Here is a 20,589-nt window from a genome sequence, read left to right as displayed (position 1 = left end):
GGAAAAAAAAAAAAAAAAAAAAAAATGTCTAAGACAAATATAAATGAGATGTTCTTCACAATAAGGAACTATGGTTCCTTTCTCCGTAAAAGTCTGATAGTAAGAATTTCTTTTAACTACAAAATTACAGTCTCAACATTTATTGTGAAAATTCCTTTTGGCAAGAAAAAACAAAGGCGAATTTAAAAGAAAATATCCTCAAGGTGAAGAGCTAAAGCAATTAAATCAAACAAAACACAGTGCCCTTATTTATATAGTCTCCTGTGACACTCAGAAAAAAATCAAAATAGTGACTCCTAGGAAAATCATGTCAAAATGTAGGAGACTAAAAAAAAAAAAAAAACTTGTTCTGAGTACTATCTAGCTGCCTTTAGGAAATGAATTTTTTACTTATAACTAGGTGTTTTATTACAAGTTTGATTAATGTTAATAGGTAAAGAAAAGATTTTTGTTTTTTTGTTTTTCTGGTTTTTTTGAGTATCACCTAAATCTTAAGTCCCATTAAAAAGTCCTGAATTTTAAAAAATCCAACTACCCTAGAGGATTGGTGAGGTTTATCATCTACAAATCTTTAAAGTCTGGGTTAAACACTCCCTAAGTTCTTTTGTTCAAAATTATTTTTTCCAAAAACAGAACACAATACATATCTATAATAATGTCAGTACCAATTTCAATGTGCAGGATTTATGTTTCTGAGCTTTTCAGACTGGGTCCACTGTATATCTATTTGCACAAAGCTTCCTAAGAAAGAATTCATTGTAAAAGTTAAAGGAAACAGGCCCAGGAGTTTGACACAATAAGAAAGCCTGTCTTTAGTGAGAATGTGCAAGTATGAGTATGATTCATATCTGGTACTACTGAACCCACTTCTGAACTACTGTCTAGATCCTACAGAAAACAGAATGAATTAAAAGGGAGAATGCCGCTTCACCCAAAATTATCATAAACATCTATACTATTTCATAAGCCTAAAAAAGTGTAAAAGATTAAACACAAAGATGTGTACTTTGACAATGCTAATTATCAAACATAAGTTTTTCTTTTAAACTTCATCAAAGAGAAAACAGGCCTTGTCGCATTAGTTAGCTAGTGTTGCACAGCAAATTGCCCCAAAACTTAGCAACTTAAAACAACAAAATTTACTATGTCACATAGTTTCTGAGAATCAGGAATCTCCAAGCAGCTTGGCTGGGTGCTTTTGGCTCCCCGTGTCAAGGCTCAGAGGTCACAGTAAAGCTGAGCTGAAGAATTCGTTTCAAAGTTCACTCAACACAGCTCTTGGCGTGAGGATTCGGTTCCCCACCATTTGGGCTTATGATACAGCTAGCTTCTCCCAAACCAAGTGAATGGAAAGAGAATGATGAAGACAGATAAAACTAATTTCAGAAGGGACATACCTTCATTTCTACAGTATTCTGCTATCATGCAGACTGGAGCAATGGGGAAGCAGGGGAACTAAACAAGTGTGGGAATAATAGAAACCAAAGATCACTGGGGTCCATCTGGGATGCTGGCCAACACAAGCCTTTTAATTTCTTTTGGATCCAGGAGATATTATACTTAGTAGAGTTATAACTTATGGGAATGTAACTGTTATCATAATGCTGTTTATTTATTATGTTGCAGTTCATTTTTTAGTCCTCTGATGATAAGAAGTGGAAGCATTTCATTCAGTATGAGTTAAGTAAAATTAATTTTTGAATTTACCAAGATTTCAAATTCAGCACTTTTACATTAACATATACAACTATGAAAATTTGGAATAAAGCAGGCTAAATTTAGGGTGTCCTAAAGCCTAAATTCTTCAAACTCATATGTGGAGGGGAAAAAACCTTTAAAGAATGTGCTGGGCTTCCCTGGTGGCGCAGTGGTTGAGAGTCCGCCTGCCGATGCAGGGGACGGGTTCGTGCCCCGGTCTGGGAGGATCCCACATGCCGCGGAGCGGCTGGGCCCATGAGCCATGGCCGCTGAGCCTGCGCGTCCGGGGCCTGTGCTCCGCAACGGGAGAGGCCACAACAGTGAGAGGCCCGCGTACCGCAAAAAACAAACAAAAAAAGAATGTGCTTATTCTATTTCAAAAACAAGATTATTTATTGGAAATGACTCTCAGGTTATGTATTTTAAAAGGAAAATACATTTTCCCAAAAGAACTTATAAAATGGCACATGAAACTCTTTTCTGATTACCTTGCTAGGTACTGACAGTTCTTTAACGTGCAAATATGTGCACATATAATTGGAAGTAAACTGTTTTTATTTTTTTTTTTTAACTTTTTGTCTTATAACTGGCTTAGAGAAGTTAGATCAACATGGTTGATCTGTCGGGGAAAAAAGTTCAGTCATCATTTATGAGGAATTAAACTATTGTTAAAATATACAGATCAGAAAAATATCATTTGTAAGGACTGAGTATTTAATTATGCAATGAAAAAATAACTTCCATTGTTAATAATGGTTAAAAATTGATCAAACAACAAGTATAAAAAATGTTAAATATTTTTGTGTAAAATACATTAAAAGTAATTTTAAAAATATTCTTACTATAAAATTATTATAAAGGCTATATTTTATAAGTAAAATCACCAAACAGTCAAGGAGTGATAAATATATTTAAGAAACAGTAAATACAGGCATTCCTGTATAGAGGGTTTTGTTCCAGGCCACCACAATAAAGCAAGTACTGTAATTAAGGGAGTCACAAAATGTTTGTTTTCCCAGTACATGTAAAATCCATGTTTATATTATACGGCAGTCTATTAAATGTGCAGTAGCGTTATATCTAAAAAAAAAAAATTTACACACCTTAATTAAAAAATATTTTATTGCTAAAATATGGCAACCATCATCTGAGTCTTTTTACTGGTAGACTGTTTTGCCTCTAAGTTGATGGCTGCTGACTGATCAGAATGGTGGTTGCTGAAGGCTTGGGGTGGCTGCAGCAACTTCTTAAAATAAGACGGCAGTGAAGTCTGCCCCATCTATTAACTCTTCCTTTCATGAACAATTTCTCTGTTTTCAATTGGCTTTGCCCAGATTCATCAGAGGAATCACTATCTATGGCACATATAGCCTTACAAAATGTATTTCTTAAATAATAAGATTTGAAAGTTGAAATTACTCCTTGATCTATAGGCTGTAGAATGGATGTTGTATTAGCAGGCATGAAAAAAACATTAATCTCATTGTCTCTCTCCATCAGAGGTCTTGGATGATCAGGAGCATTGTCAATGAGCAGTACTATTTTGAAAGCAATCTTTTTTTCTGAGCAGGAGGTCTCAACAGTGGGCTTAAAATATTCAGCAAACCATGTTGTAATCAGATGTGCTGTCATGCAGGCTTTGTTGTTCCATTTAAGGAGCACAGGCAGAGTGGATTTAGCATAATTCTTAAGGGCCCTACAATTTTCAAAATGGCAGATGAGCACTGGCTTCAATTTCAAGTTACCAGCTGCTTTAGCCCCAACAAGAGTCGGCCTGTCCTTTAAAGCTCTGAAACCAGGCACTGACTTCTCTAGTTATAGAAATCCTAGATGGCATCTTCTTTCAATATAATACTGTTTCATCTACATTGAAAATATGTTGTTTAGTGGAGCCACCTTCATTATCTTAGCTATATCTTCTGGATAATTTGCAACATCTTCTTTTTATTTATTTATTTTAACATCTTTATTGGAGTATAACTGCTTTACAATGGTGTGTTAGTTTCTGCTTTACAACAAAGTGAATCAGTTATGCAACAGCTTCTAATCAGCACTTGCAGCTTCACCGTGCACTTTTATGTTGTAAAGACAGTTTCTTTCCTTAAACCACATGAGCCAACCTCTGCTAGCTTCAAACTTTTCTTCTGCAACTTCCTCACCTCTCTCAGCCTTCATAGAATTGAAGAGAGTTAGGGCCTTGCTCTGGATTAGGCTTTGGCTTAAGGGAATATTTGATCTTCTATCCAGACCACTAAAACTTTCTTCATATCAGCAATAAGGCTATTCCACTTTCTTAACATCCATGTGTTCACTGGAATAACACTTTTAATTTCCTTCAAGAACTTCTCCTTAGCATTCACAACTTGGCTAAGTGTTTGGTGCAAGAGGCCTAGCTTTCAGCCTATCTTGACTCTCAACATGCCTTCTTCACTAATCTTAATCATTTCTAGCTTTTGATTTAAAGTTAGATGTGCCACATGAAAAGATGCTCAACATCATAACTAATTATTAGAGAAATGCAAATCAAAACAACAATGAAGTACCACCTCACAGTGGTCAAATGGCCATCATCAAAAAATCTACAAATAACAAATGCTGGAGAGGGTGTGGAGAAAAGAGAACCCTCCTACACTGTTGGTGGAAATGTAAGTTGGTGCAGACACTATGGAAAACAGTATGGAGGTTCCTCAAAAAACTAAATATAGAGTTGCCATATGACCCAGCAATCCCACTCCTGAGCATATATCTGGATGAAACTATAATTCAAAAAGATACATACACCCCTATGTTCAAAGCAGCAGTATTCACAATAGTCAAGACATGGATAAAATCTAAATGTCCATCAACAGAGGAATGGATAAAGAAAATGTGGTGTGTATATATATATATATATATATATACACACACATATACATACAATGGAATACTACTCAGCCATAAAAAAGAATGAAATAATGCCATTTGCAGCTACATGGGTGGACCTAGAGAACATCATACTAAGCAAGGTGAGAAAGAGAAAGACAAATACCATATGACATCACTTATATGTGGAATCTAAAGTATGACACAAATGAATTCACCTACGAAACAGAAACAGACTCATAGACTTAGAGAACAGATTGGTGGTTGCCAAGGGGGAGGGGAATGGGAGAGGGATGGAGTTGGAGGTTGCGGTTAGCATATGTAAGCTATTATATATAGGATGGATGAACAACAAGGTCCTACTGTATAGCACAGAGGACTATATTCAGTATAGTTAAACCATAATGGAAAAGAATATGAAAAAAATGTATATATATGTATAACTGAATCACTTTGCTGCACAGCAGAAATTAACACAAACACTGTAAATCAACTATACTTCGATTTATAAAAAAAAAATAAATAATAAAGTGAGATGTGCAACTCTTCTGTTCACTTGAACAATTAGAGGCCAACAGAGGGTCATTAACTGGCCTAATTTCAACATTGTTATGTCTCAGGGAATAGGGAGGCCTGAGGAGAAGGAGAGAGACAGAGGAACGGACAGGGGTGGAGCAATCAGAACACACACTACGTTTATCGATTAAGTTTGCCATCTTATATAGGTGCAGTGTGTGGCACTCCAAAACAATTACAATAGAAACACCAAAGATCACTGATAACAAATCACCATAACACATACAAAAACACTGAATAAGTTTGAAATTTTGTGAGAATTACCAAAATGTGACAGAGAGACATGAAATGAGTAAAAGCTGTTGAAAAATGGCGCCAATAGACTTGCTCTATACAGGGTTACCATAAACCCTCAATTTGTAAAAAACATAGTATCAGCAAGGTGCAATAAAACGAGGTATGTCTGTAACACTTCTGAGAAAGGCTTAAATGCACTTGGGAATGTTAGTACCAACCAAGACAGAATAATCTGTCAGTCTCTCTCACTGTGAGTTTACTCTGGACAATTATCAAGAAAACAGAAAGTGACTCTCTGAGGAATGTGAAAAATAAGGAAAACCAGTCATTCGGGGGAGGAAATTCAAGACTTAAGAAGTGACCAACATGGAGGTGAGAATACTGTTTTGCTCCTCCCTCTATTCTCCCATAGAGAGGCAAAGTCAGTACCTCAATCAGCAAAAACTAAGGAAAATCCCTGTGTATCTGGCCATAAGACTAATAAAAGGGGTTCTTGCAAGCCAGAGGTTTGGGAGTAATTTTCATTGTTTTTCTTTTGTTTCATCCTTTTTCTCTTTCAACTTTTCCCCAAGGGAGGGCTTTAGTCACAGAGCTGCATCAGTATGGGAAGCTAATGCACCAAGAGAAACTCCATCTCCACAGCCATAAAAAGGAGTAACTCATCTGTACAGAAAACCCTACTTTCTTGAGAAACCCTCAGTAAAAAAGACTCTGGGGGATGAAGAGTGTGCAGGAGAAACTTCAAAAAGAAAGCACTGGAAAAGGAGATCCCATACTTCTGTGTATGAACAGCATAAGTCTTGTAGTTACTTCTGAGTTCTATGTGCAAGATGGACACAAAGTAGAATGGCAAAGGCTATGAGCACTGAACTACGTTTGAAAAGACCTACTAATTTCCAGATTAACCTCTGACTGGCATATGCATCAGACAAACCAATGGAGCACAGCAAAGGCTCTGAAAACTGACCTGACAGTAAAACAAGCACTCACATAGGCAAGATAGAACTCACAGTCAAAATCTAAACCAACTGGTTACCCGATTTAAAAAAACAAAACAAAGCACTCTCCAGAAAATCTGAACAGTACCCAGAGTTGTACAAAATAATATTCAAAATGCTTAACATATAACCTCAAAATAACTCAACATACAAAAATCCAGGAAAATGTGAAGAATTTTCAAAGGAAGATGCAATCAACAGAGCAATGCTATAAAACAGATGTTAAAGCAACTATTGTAACTATGTTCCATGGGGTAAAAGTAATAAACATTTAAAATTAATGGAAAGATAGATGTACTCAGAGAGATATGGAAACTGTGAAAAAGAACAAAATAGAAAATTTTAAAACAATTACAGTAATTTACATAAAAGATTCACTGAGGTAAATTCATAGCAAAAGGGAGATAGACACATAAAAGTTAGTGAATGAGAAGACAGAAGACAAATTACTCAATCTGAAGAAAGGAAAAAATATTGACAAGAAAAGGACAGAGTCTCAGGGACCTATAAGACAAAATACAAAGGTTTAACATTCATGCAGTTGGAATCCCAAAGGAGAAAAGAATGAAATTACTGGTTTGATGAATATCTAACAAAACAGTTTCAGAAGAAAGAATATCAATAGGGATGAAGAGTGACACTGAATACTGATAAAAGGGTCAGTTCACCATGAAAATATAACATTTCTAAATGTTCCTGACCCTAACAATAGAACTTCCCCCCAAAATGAGGCAAAACACCCTCCTCCCCAAGATAACTGAAAAGAGAAATAAAACTAGATCTCAACACTCCTGTTTCATAATTAATAAAACAAGGAGACCAAAAAAGGGGGGAAATAGAAAACCAAAAAAATATTATCAACAAGATTGATCTGACACTTATAGAACACTCCATCAAACAGCAGAGTATAGATTTTTTCGATGCACTTGGAATATTTACCAAGGTAGACTGTATCATAACAAATTTAAAACAAATCATAACAAATTTAAAAGGATTAAAATTATATAAAAATATGTTCTGTAATTTTAAAAGAATTAAGCTATAAATCCGTAACAGTAAGAGCTCTGACGTATTTTTTAAAAGACCGAAAATGTTAAAATATTTTAAAATAATTCTTAGCCAAGTAAGACAATCACAAGAAATATTAGATGTAATTTTATTTATTTATTTTTATATTATTTATTTTTTTGGCTGTGCCGCGTGGCATGTGGTTCTCTGACCAAGGATCAAACCTGTGCCCCCCTGCAGTGGAAGCATGGAGTCTTAACCACTGGACCACTGGGGAAGTCACAGATATAATCTTAAATTGAATGAAAAACATATTATATGAAAATCTGTGGGATCAGCTAAAGTAGTGCTTAAAGGGAAATGTATAACAAAAAATATTTATATTAGAAAAGATAAATGCTCAAATCAATGACATAAACTTCAACTGTAACAACCTAGAAAAAGAAGAAATTAAACCCAAAGCAAGAAGAAAAAATTAATGGACAAACATCAATGAAACTGAAAAGAGAAAACCCAATAAAATCAGTTAGATATTTGAAAAGATCAATAAGATTGATAAACCTAACATCACACTGATCTAAGTACATAAATAATAAAAAAAAGAAAGGACACAAAATACCAATTCCTGAAAGATACATACTATCAAAACTCGCTCAAAAAGAAATAGATTAATTGAACAGTTCTAAATCTACTGAAGAAATTAAGTTCTTAGTTAAAACCTTCAAACAAAGAAAACTCCAGGACAGAAAGCTTCAATAACGAATTCTACCAAACATTTAAGAGTTAAACAGTAACAATTCTAAATAATCACTTCCCTCCACCCACCCCACCCAGGGGTACACACACAGAAAAAGGAAAATCATTTTAGGAGGCCAGCATTATCCTGATACAAAAAGACATTACAAGAATAGAAAAATAACCCTCATAAACATAGATGTAAAAATCCCCCCCAAAAAATTAGCAAATCAAATCTAACAATATAGAAAAGACAGATAATACATCATGACCAAGATGAGGTTTTTCCTGGAAATGTAAGGCTACCTCAAGATTTGAAAACAGATCATTACAGGGCTTCCCTGGTGGCGCAGTGGTTAAGAATCTGCCTGCCAATACACGGGAAACGGATTTGAGCTCTGGTCCAGGAAGATCCCACATGCAGCGGAGCAACTAAGCCCATGTGCCACAACTACTGAGCCTATGCTCTAGAGCCTGCGAGCCATAACTACTGAGCCCACGAGCCACAGCTACTGAAGCCCGCGTGCCTAGAGCCCGTGCTCTGCAACAAGGGAAGCCACTGCAATGAAAAGTCTGCGCACCGCAATGAAGAGTAGCCCTCCTTTGCCGCAACTAGAGAAAGTCCGTGCACAGCAACAAAGACCCAACACAGTCAAAATAAATAAAATAAAATAAATTAATTAAAAAATCCCAGATCATTATAGTTCATGATACTGAAAAACAATAGAATCATCTCAATAGATACAGAAAAAGCATGACAAAATTCAACATCCATTCATGATAAAAAATTCTCAGCAAACTAGAACAGAACTTCCTTCACTTGACATAAAAAAATGCCTAATGCAAAACCTAAATCTAACATCATATTGATGATGAAAGACTATAAGCTTTCCGCATAAGATCAGGAACAAGGCAAGGATATTTGCTGTCACCACTCTTGTTCTGGAAGTTCCTGCAAGTACAATAAAGCAAGCAAAAAAAAGAGAAAGGCACACATGTTGAAAATGAAAAGGTATTAATGTTTCTGTTTGCCAACATGATTGGCCCAAGGAATCGCCACACATAATCTCTTAAAAATAAAGAGTGCAGTTAAAAGTGAGAGAGTGGCATGGACATATATACGCTACCAAACGTAAAATAGATAGCTAGTGGGAAGCAGTCACATAGCACAGGGAGATCAGCTCAGTGCTTTGTGACCACCTAGAGGGGTGGGAGAGGCGGGTTGGGAGGGAGGGAGATGCAAGAGGGAAGAGATATGGGAACATATGTATATGTATAACTGATTCACTTTGTTATAAAGCAGAAACTAACACACCATTGTAAAGCAATTATACTCCAATAAAGATGTAAAAAAAAAAAAAGTAAAGAGTGCTTTAGCAAGGTTGTTGAAATGTAATTTATATTTAAAAAATCAATTGTTTTTCTATAAACTAGTAAAAAATGAATGGATATTAATATTTTAAATACCATTTTCAATAGCACCAAATATTAAACTATTTAGTTGTAATAATGTGCAAGATCTGCATTCAAAAACTATAAAGCAATAAAACTATGATAAGAGAAGTCCAGAAAGGACTAAATATGAAGAGATAAACCACGTTCATGGAATGGAAGTCTCAATGCATTAAGATATCAATTCATCCCATATTAATCTATAGATTCAACACTATCTCAATCAAAATTCCAGCAGGATTTTCTGTAGGTACTGGCAACTTGATTCTAAACTGTTTATGGGAAAGGAGAGAAAGTAAAGAGTTAAAATCATTTTCAAGAACAAAGGTGAAGGATTCACACTAAATGATTTCAAGACTTAAGCTACAAATCAAGACAATGTGGTATAGTAAAAGAAGAAATACACAGATTAATGTAGAATCTAAAAAATGTCACACCCTTCTATCAGAAATGGACAGATACAGCAAGCAGAAAATCAGTAAGGACACAGTTGAACTCAACAGCACCATAAATCAACTGAATATAATTGATATCTACATATTACTTTATCCAACAACAGTGGGATACACATTCTTCTCAAAGTCACATGCAACATTCATCCACTCTGAGCCATAAAACGCACCTTAACAAATTTAAAAGAATGGAAATCATACAATGTATTTCTTAGACCACAATGGAATTATACTTGGAGATCAAACAACATGCTTCTAAGTAATACATAAGTCAAATAAAAAACCTCAAGCGAAATTTAAGAATATTTTGAACTAAATGAGAATGAAGATATAACTTATCAAAATCTGTGGGATGCAGCACTCAGGGGAAAATTTATAGCACTGAATGTACATATTAAGCAAAGAAAAAAGATGCAAAATCAATAATCCGAGCTTCCAATTTAGGAAACTAGAAATAGAAACGCAAATTAAATCTAAAGTGAGCAGAAGGGAAGTAATAAAAATTAGAGCAAAAGTCAATAAATTAAAATCAGGAAGTCAATAGAGAAAACCAATGAAACCAAAAGCTGGTTTGAAAAGATCAATTAAATCGATAAGCCTCAATGCAATCTGTAACAAAATCTCAATGAAGTTTTTTTTTGCAGAAATAGAATGAAATCCATCCTAAGATTTATGTGGAATCTTAATAGATCTAAAATAGCCAAAACAATCTTGAAAAAGAAGAAAAAATAATGGAAGACTCACTTCCTGATTTCAAAACAAAGCTACAGTAATCAAAACAGTATGGTAGTGGCATAATGACAAATATATAGACCAGTGGAAAAGAACAGAGTCCAAAAATAAGCCCTCAGAGATATGATAAAATGATTTTTAACTAGGGTGCTAAGACTTTTCAATGGAGAAAGGACAATCTTTTCAACAAGTGGTTCTGGGAAAACTGGATATTCACATGTAAAAAATGAAGTCAGACCCTTACTTTACACCATACACAAAAGTGAACTCAAAATGGATCAAAGCCACAAATGTAAGAGCTAAAACCATAAAACTGTTAGATGGAAAAATAGGCCATAAGCTTTATTACATTGGATTTGGCAATGACTTCTTGAATATGACACGAAAGGCACAGGCAACAAAAGAAAAAAATAGGCAATTTGGAATTCATCAATATGAAAAAATTGTGTGCATCAAAGCACATATTAATAAATCACATATAATGGATATTTGATAATCATGATAAGGGATTAATATTCAGAATACATAGAGAACTCCAAAACTCAATAACAACAAAACCCAATTAAAAAATTGGCATAGGACTTGAATAAACCTTTCTCCTCAGAAGATATACAAATGGCTAATAAGCACATGAAAAAATGTTCAACATCACTATCACTGGGGAAATGCCAGCAAAGCAAAACCACAGTAAGATACCACTTCATACCCATTAAAATCATTATTAAAAAAAAAAAAGGAAAAATAAAAGAACAGGTATTGGCAAGGATGTGGAGAAATGGAAATAGTTGGGTACTATTGGTGGGAATATAAAATGGTGCAGCCATTGTGGGAAACAGAATGGCAGTTCCTAAAAAATTTAAGTATGTATCATATGATCCAGCAATTCCATTTCTGAGTATATACCCAGAAGAACTTAAAGCAGGGATATGAAGAGATATTTTGCCATTCATGTTCATAGCAGCATTATTCACAATAGCCAGAAAGGGGAAGCAACCAAGTGTCTATCCATCAACGAATGAAACAAAATGTGGTATATTCATACAATAGATTATTTTTCGGTCTTATAAAAGAACAAAATTCTAACACATGCTACAACATGGATGAACCTAAAAGACATTATGCTAAGTGAAATAAACCAGTCACAAGAAACAGAAATTAGAAAGGTGATTGCCAGGGGCTGGTGAAGGGGGAATGGGGAGTTACTGTTTCAGTAAAACAGAAACAGCTTCTGACACAGAGTTTCAGGTTTGCAATACAAAAAAGTTCTATGGATTGACAGTGGTGAAGGATGCACAACAATGTGAAGGTACTTAATGCCACTGAGCAGTATACTTTAAAATGGTTTATTTTATGTGTATCTTAATACAATTTAAAATCAAGGGACTTCCCTTGTGGCGCAGCGGTTAAGAACCTGCCTGCCCATGCAGGGGACACGGGTCCAATTCCTGCTCTGGGAAGATCCCACATGCCGCGGACCAACTAACCCCGTGTGCCACAACTACTGAGACCACGTGCCACAACTACTGAAGCCCATGCGCCTAGAGCCCGTGCTCCGCAAGAAGAGAAGCCACTGCAATGAGAAGCACATGCACCGCAACGAAGAATAGCCCCCGCTTGCTACAACGAAGACCCAATGCAGCCAAAAATAAATTTAAAAAAATAAAATCAGTAAGTAATTAAAAAAAAAAATCTCTTCCTACTTAAATTGCTCTTCCTACTTAAATTACTTCTATTTTCCTGAGGAAGTACACAAGTATTCTCAATAAAGGCTACCCCACTACATTATTTAAAAAAAAAAAAAAGTTTAATTAATGTAGCTTTGTATTCCAACATAAAAATGTCAATTATAGCACAATTCTCTAAATAATTCAGAAATTCGAAGATAATTTCTTAAAGCAATTGCGAAGATAATTCCTTAAAGTATTACAATCTATATACACTGTGGGTAAACAACTTGCTACTTTCTGATCTAAAACTTTTTTGGGGTCAAGCCAGTCATGTCATTTCCCTTTTACAGAATACGACAGCTCTATCATTGTGAAATAAAGTTTTCAATGGTAAAGCCACCCTTGCCTATCTATCCACTAGTCTGCAAGTTACATGTTGAAAAGAAGGAAAGGGCAAAGAAATTAAGGCTATTAAGATAAAAGAAACCTGTTAACAGGGCTTTATAAATATAATGATGAGAAGAACCAGGCCAAAACAAGACAGTAAGGTTAACAGAAAAGAATGAATAGTAAAGATGGATATACCAAAAAAAAAAAATAGAAGAGAGGTAAATTAAATTGGCAGAAAGAGGGCTTCCCTGGTGGAGCAGTGGTTAAGAATCCACCTGCCAATGCAGGGGACACGGATTCGAGCCTTGGTCTGGGAAGATCCCACATGCCATGGAGCAACTAAGCCCATGCACCACAACTACTGAGCCTGCGCTCTAGAGCCCGCAAGCCACAACTACTGAGCCCACGTGCCACAACTAATGAAGCCCGCACGTCTAGAGCCCGTGCTCCGCAACAAGAGAAGCTATGACAATGAGAAGCCCGTGCACCACAACGAAGAGTAGCCCCCGCTCACCACAACTAGAGAAAGCCCGCACACAGCAACGAAGACCCAACACAGCCAAAAATAAATAAATAAATTTATATTTAAAAAAAAACTGGCAGAAAAAGATGTAGAATTTTTGCCTTGAAACATGATAAACTTCATTAAAAGATTTTGGTATGCAGTCAGAATTTAATATAATTCAAAATACAGAGATGTCTGAAGTTCATTTCATGGTATATATAAAGGAACTGGTTATAAAAATGTCACAGTGTGGCATGAACCCAGAAAACATTATCATAATGAAGATGCAGCATATTCATTTTTCTTTCACTCCAAGAAATATAGATTTCTGTGCTTAGTAGATTATGTTTAGAATAATCAGTAAGCACAAAGGATTGTTATGAGTTTCAATAAACATCTGCATCTCTGTCAGTAAAAGGAATTAAGTTGGGGGAGGGAACTCAAATAGTACCTTTTGCATCATCAGAACCCGAAGCCAAGAGTTTAGGATCCATCAAATTAAAGTCAACACTCCAACACCTTTTCTCATGCTCCTGGATGGAGAAGGAAGACAAAGTAGTCTCAAACAGAATATAGATCTTAAAATAAATAAAGCAAAACAAACAAACAAACTTGATACCAATTTATCACTATGGTGGGAGGGAAAAGAACTGGCTATGAAAACAAATGAGATGCAAAGTAGTTCCTAAACTTTTTATATACACATTTACAAAATTACTGCTTTTGGAAATTCATTTGATACATTCTACAAATGCAAAAAGTCTGAAGAGATCTTCAGAGAAGCATCTCTTTGGAATTACATAGGTATAGAAAATGCTAAATAATGACTTTAAATTTGTAACTATAAAACACATGAAGCTCTACAATTATTAAAAAGTGAAAATGTGATATTTAAAACAAGTAACTAGTAACCTTATTTACCTGATAGACCTTTGACCTCTGTCCTGTGAATCCATCCCATAGGATGACGGTGCCTTCATAATCACTGCTGGCTAACAGGTTCTTATGGTAACTACTCCAACTGATACAGCTGAAAGAAAGGAATACTGTTAAGCCTCATTTTACATAAAAATAAATAACAATGGGTACAAAGAATTTTGATGTGTTCAGAAAGATGAGAACCCTTTCAAAATGGTTTACATGAGTTCACAATCATTATTCTGCCCACAATACATCTGGGAAGAAAGGTATCAAATAATTCCCAGATTTTTCAACTGAAACTACCAAGTTATGACCTGTAACCACTTTTCATGCTCGTCACGAGCTGGAAGATGGATATGATGAGCCTAAAGTTGCTACTGGCCATCCTTGATACATGAGAAAAGCACGTCTCTAAGTGAAGATAATAGAGGCCAAGGGGGCAATAACATGCCATGGCAGAGCGACAGACCTAATCAGACTGTTTAGGCCCCTGGATCCAGCTGTGCCCAATCATATAAACCAATAAACTGGTTTGAATTGGATTTCTGTATTTACACCCAAATCTTAACTAATATAAGTGTATGACTGAAATTTCAATTAAATGCATTTAACAGTTAGAATTAAACTTTTAACATTTATGGTTTCAGCTATTCTCAAATGTTTCAAAACTGAGAATGCGACATCTAAAAATACACTCTTTTGGTTAGACACATATGCACATCATGCATACAGTAACGCTAATGTATATTATAGAAAAAAGTCACCTAGAAAGCAAAGCAATTAACCTAGGTGATCTCCAAGCATTTGAACACAAAGCTTTTTTGCTCTCTACTAGTTGCATTCATGCTAAACTTTAGGGGTTGGAAGAGTTCATTTGCAACTTTAAGTATACTTGTTAGAATTTCTGGGAGAAATTATATGAAACAGTTAAGAGCCTTGGATTTAGATAGACCTGAGCTTAAATTCCAGATCTGCAACTTAACTAGCTGCGGCTTTGGGTAATTTAGTTCACTTTCACAATTGGTGTGCTCCAAATTGGTTTTAGGCAAGCTTACATATTGATCCTTTCAGCCCCAAGCCCATAGTTTCCAGCCTTGAACTGTTTCCTTCTCTTTATTCCAAGATGCATAGAGTTCTGCCATAATTTTTACATATGTCAAGACAGAAAAGGTAAACCCTCTAATCCATATTTTCATTATAGTAACATTTACTTGATGTGGGCCAAGTACTGTGCTGAGTGCATTATGTGGATTTACTTAAAAGTACAATCCTATGAAATACATATTAGTATTAGAGCCCCTATTTTATAAATGAGTAGCATGAAATGGTTAGAAGCACAGATTCTGGAACCAAACTACTTCTGTTTGAATCCTGGCTCCTCCAGAGAATAGCTGTGCAATCTTAAGCAAGTTAATGAACTTTTTTGTGCTTCAGCTTCCTTGTGTATAAAATGGGGCAACAACGGTCAGCTTAAGACAAAGCACTTAGGACAATGCCTGCCACATTAGAATTCAATAAAGTTATGTCTTACGTTGTATTCTTTTCACTTAGGAATAAAGTATATAAACTAATAACTATAACAGATTCTCAATGATGAGCACCACTGATGAATGAGCACTATCAGCCTACCATTTTTATGAACGAATTAGAAAACAAAAAAGAAAGCTATAACAAATAAAGACTACAATACTTGCTATATTATTAACATTATTAAAATGAGTACATATACACACTGACTATAGGTGTCATTCATCCAGACAAAAAAGGTACAAGGATGACTGGAAAATGTTGAAAGTTCTAAATAAATTTATTATTAAGTGATTTCCTTACATCACTCCCTTTTAAGCCAGTGCCTATTGAAAACAGGGAAGCTTGTTTTAAAAATACAGATTCTAGGATTCCTCCAAGATTTGGGGGTGGGGCATGGGGCAGGGGTGGAGATCAGAAGTAGGGTCCAGTTTCTGCAGCCTTAACAGTACTCAGGGTTTAAAAAGCACTAATTATGAACTCTAATCCCTAATACATGAAACTTAAATACTATGCCCTCATGAAAAGAAGCAACATGTTCTTCTGAAAAGAATTCTTAAAACTGTAAACAATTATAATGTTTAGATATACACATGCTAGAGGAAAAATTCTTAACTCTGAGACACTATTCATTGAGCTACGGGCAGAAGACCTAAATAGACATTTCTCCAAAGAAGATAGACAGATTGCCAACAAACACATGAAAGAATGTTCAACATGATTAATCATTAGAGAAATGCAAATCAAAACTACAATGAGATATCATCTCACACCGGTCAGAATGGCCATCATCAAAAAATCTAGAAATAAATGCTGGAGAGGGTGTGGAGAAAAGGGAACCCTTCTGAACTGTTGGTGGGAATATAAATTGATACAGCCACTATGCAGAACAGTATGGAGGTTCCTTAAAAAACTACAAATAGAACTACCATACGACCCAGCAATCCCACTACTGGGCATATACCCTGAAAAACCATAATTCAAAAAGAGTCATGTACCAAAATGTTCATTGCAGCTCTATTTACAATAGCCAGGAGATGGAAACAACCTAAGTGTCCATCATCGGATGAATGGATAAAGATGTGGCACATATATACAATGGAATATTACTCAGCCATAAAAAGAAACGAAATTGAGATATTTGTAGTGAGGTGGGTGGACCTAGAGTCTGTCATACAGAGTGAAGTTAAGTCAGAAAGAGAAAAACAAATACCGTATGCTAACACATATATATGTAACCTAAGGAAAAAAAAAAAAAGGTCACGAAGAACCTAGGGGTAGGACGGGAATAAAGACACAGACCCACTAGAGAACGGACTTGAGGATATGGGGAGTGGGAAGGGTAAGCTGTGACAAAGTGGGAGAGTGGCATGGACATATATACACTACCAAACGTAAAATAGATAGCTAGTGGGAAGCAGCCACATAGCACAGGGAAATAGCTGGGTGGCTTGTGACCACCTAGAGGGGTGGGATAGGGAGGGTGGGAGGGAGGGAGACACAAGAGGGAAGAGATATGGGAACATATGTATATGTATAACTGATTCACTTTGTTATAAAGCAGAAACTAACACACCAGTGTAAAGCAATTATACTCCAATAAAGATGTTAAAAAAAAATACCCCATGAAAGGCCATCTACAATAAAGATCTTTATTTGATTAAGTGAAAGAAAGAGGATTTTCATTTGGCAAACAGAAAAACACTAACTACTAACCCCCACAGGGAAAAAGCAACCCATGTCTATAAAAAAGATATTCTGACATATCCTCTGTATACAATTAAAGTGTTTACCATGAATGAGTAAGGAGTCTCACAAAAAGGTACCATAACAAACGCATACTAATTATAGATACTAACTGTTATATACACACTGCATTAGGCCAAGGAAATAATGTAAATACCTGATTTTGGAATTGCAGGTCATTTCATTTTCAGGGTAATGAATATCCACCGCATCCTGAATGACTGTGCCATATTCATAGACTTTAATCTTCTTTGTAACCCCAGCAATTGCAAAGTAGTCACAATCCCGGTCAAATTCAATACTACGGGAAAAAGTACATATGTGGGTCAGTAAGACTATTTAGCTACCCTTGTGATGTTTACAGTGACAACATGTCAGAATTTGTTTTTTTCTATTTCTAAAGTGATTCTGTCTACAAGGATAATAGATCTACTTGAAATGCCCTCAAATTGTACTAGACCTTATGTCCAGATTAAGTCATTATCAAGGCATATAAAATTACAAGTGGTGGAGAACTGTGCGCAGCTTCACAATTCTGAACCACAGATGGTTCTTGTGTTCCTAGTAACTTGACATGTTTTTCAATTTGGCTTTAGTAACCATATTACAAACGACACACCCAACTGTCAAGGCTAACAAGTAATACTGTAAAAGTAGTGAGGGAAGATTCAATAGTTTGGCATATTAAAAATACGTCAAAAGAGAACTGCCAATAAATCTTTTCATAAATTCTAGCTATTTCCCTTCCTACCATACTGTGGGGATGATAGGATTTCACAATTTTTAAAGTTATTTTAATAAATAAATGAGTACACAAGCTGAATTACTGAAGCGATTAAGGAAGAGGTGATGACAAAAGGATAAAATACACATAAGAATGGAATCTTTGAATAATCATTATGTTTCCCCCAATCCATTTCTAATCTCCCAATCACATATGATCTCTCTGATTTATGAACCACAAACAAACAAGGGAAAAACTAAAAATCTCTCCAATTCAAGTTACTTAGGAAATTCACCCCTCTTACTGACTTTTTAATAGAAGTTTCAAAATAAGCTACTTCAAAGCAGAGCACAAGGCTTTATTCACCTTTATAGACCTCAACTTGGAGTCCTAAAAAAGTTGCCACATAATCAGCAAGAATACTAAGTGACCTAATGGAATTAAGAGTAAAATGAATCATCACATACATTATTTCTCAATGAGTTAAGCATCTTTCTAGAAGCTTATTCATAAAATTAGAAAATACAAAAGAATTCTTATTGATCTTCAACTAATTATATAATAATAATAAACATTCACTGACCACTCACTAACTATAACCACTGCACATATTAACTCATTTAATTCTCATCATAACCTATGAGATAGGTATTAATTTATCCACATTTTACACATGAGAAAACTGAGGACTAGAGTTGAGGTAACTTGCCCAAAGCATCTTGTAAGTGGCTAAAATGATATGCTAGTACTCTGCATATTTCAAGCATTTACTAAATGCATACAAATACCTACATGACATACTCTACTGCATAGATTAACTGTGATATCCTTTTACCAAAAAATATATGGTTAGTTAATAATATAGTAAGAATCTTTGCTAAGCTGATAATAAATAAGGAAAATAAGGACACATTAAGAATACTTCCCATAAAAATACACTTTTAAATGCTCAGTTTTCATTATAGCTTTAAATCCTTCCTTAATTTTATAAATTTTTTAAAGGAATTTGATTAAATGTCATTGACTATTGCACAATTCGGCAAATGCTCCCTCCAATACAGTATGACTATGTAGCAATGCAATAGATTTATCTGTACAACAATTTCAGCTGAACTGCTGTCTCAGCTAATGTCATCTGCCCTGTGGACTCTAATCCAACATAACTGTATTGATGGCAACTATTCATCTATCCCAACTCAATTTATACTCACAGCCTCATGCCACAGAAGGAGAAATATTACTGTGTCTGTCAAAGGACAGAGTTATCAGAAATCCTATCCTTAACAGGAAATTTTGTTATGGCTGAGACTTCAAGAGAATACCAGTTATGTTATCTCTAAATACTTTTCCTCCTCCTACAAACATGCATGGCTAATAAGTCAAAAACATTCCAAATGTTGTACGAGTAAAAGTCAACATGCCACTTCCAAATTATTTGTTTTTAATACAAAAAAAGTTTAAACACTAACTTATTAAAGTAAAAGTCAAAAGATACTGCAGGAAGAAAACTGGCATATAAATTAAAATGCTGTCAAAGGAATGGATTTGATGATATTAAATAAGAAATTGAGTCTATTATTTCTTCCTTTGCTACCTCATTATTCAACACAGCTCTCTTTTTTCCACAAAGGTTATTTTTTAGCTATATCAGATCATTATTAACTCCCATACTAAAAAATTAACTTTTTGTTTTGACTTTACTGCTATCGTTTTCTTACATTCTGGTTATGTTTTCTTCTTAATATGTTAGTATTACAAGGACCTAGATAGTATCCTTTTTTAATATTCTAGGATATTGAGGTTTTCTGTAGTTTAAAAACAAGATTTTAATAGAAATACTGATCAAAAAGTATAAAGAATAGTATTATTTCTAGTAAATTCTGGTTAAAAGGAAAAAGAAGACAAACAGCTACCTTTAAAAAAAAAAATGCAAGTACTTCCACATAATTAAGACTCAGAATTTAAGTACTTCCAAACATGAATCATTTGTTCCCAACCTCACACAGATTTAATCATATTTGTTCCCAAAGAAAACAAAGTTAGACTCTAGAAACAGATCATGGAATAACTCAAAAGAATAATGTAGTTTTCAGGTGCAGAGAGCTAATTCAAAATGGATGGGTTCTTATTTCACAATACAGTATTTCAACTGTTTTAATTTATGAAATCTGATAAAACAAAAATAAAAACAATGATTAGTTAGGCTGAAATAAAAACAAAAAGGTAAACAAATTAAAACATACTTGCTTGTGCAATGAAATTCAAAAAAGAACTATAAGAAGTCTTGTTATACAAAATTCATTTCTGCTATCCACTATCACCAGTAATAAAACAAGTGGTTTATGAAAGTTAATTGCAA

The 20,589-nt window shown here is 34.9% G+C and overlaps 1 protein-coding gene and 1 non-coding gene across 2 annotated transcripts in view; both read right to left on the bottom strand.

The window, feature by feature from the left end:
• The window catches only part of COP1 (COP1 E3 ubiquitin ligase), a 269,589-nt gene that overhangs the window by 96,431 nt on the left and 152,569 nt on the right, over positions 1–20,589 (bottom strand). The window contains 3 exon segments of the mRNA XM_024758830.1: positions 13,764–13,845; positions 14,234–14,342; positions 17,664–17,807. Coding sequence (XP_024614598.1) covers positions 13,764–13,845; positions 14,234–14,342; positions 17,664–17,807 — 335 coding nt within the window.
• Positions 2,273–2,355, bottom strand: LOC112408970 (small nucleolar SNORD12/SNORD106). The gene has a single exon (XR_003005051.1). It is a non-coding gene; the product is annotated as a small nucleolar SNORD12/SNORD106 (small nucleolar RNA).

This window comes from Neophocaena asiaeorientalis, unplaced genomic scaffold (genome assembly GCF_003031525.2).
Source record: "Neophocaena asiaeorientalis asiaeorientalis breed wild unplaced genomic scaffold, Neophocaena_asiaeorientalis_V1.1 scaffold182, whole genome shotgun sequence".
Taxonomy (NCBI): domain Eukaryota; kingdom Metazoa; phylum Chordata; class Mammalia; order Artiodactyla; family Phocoenidae; genus Neophocaena; species Neophocaena asiaeorientalis.
The sequence above is the reverse complement of the archived record's forward strand: the minus strand, read 5'-3'. Positions and strand labels throughout refer to the sequence as shown.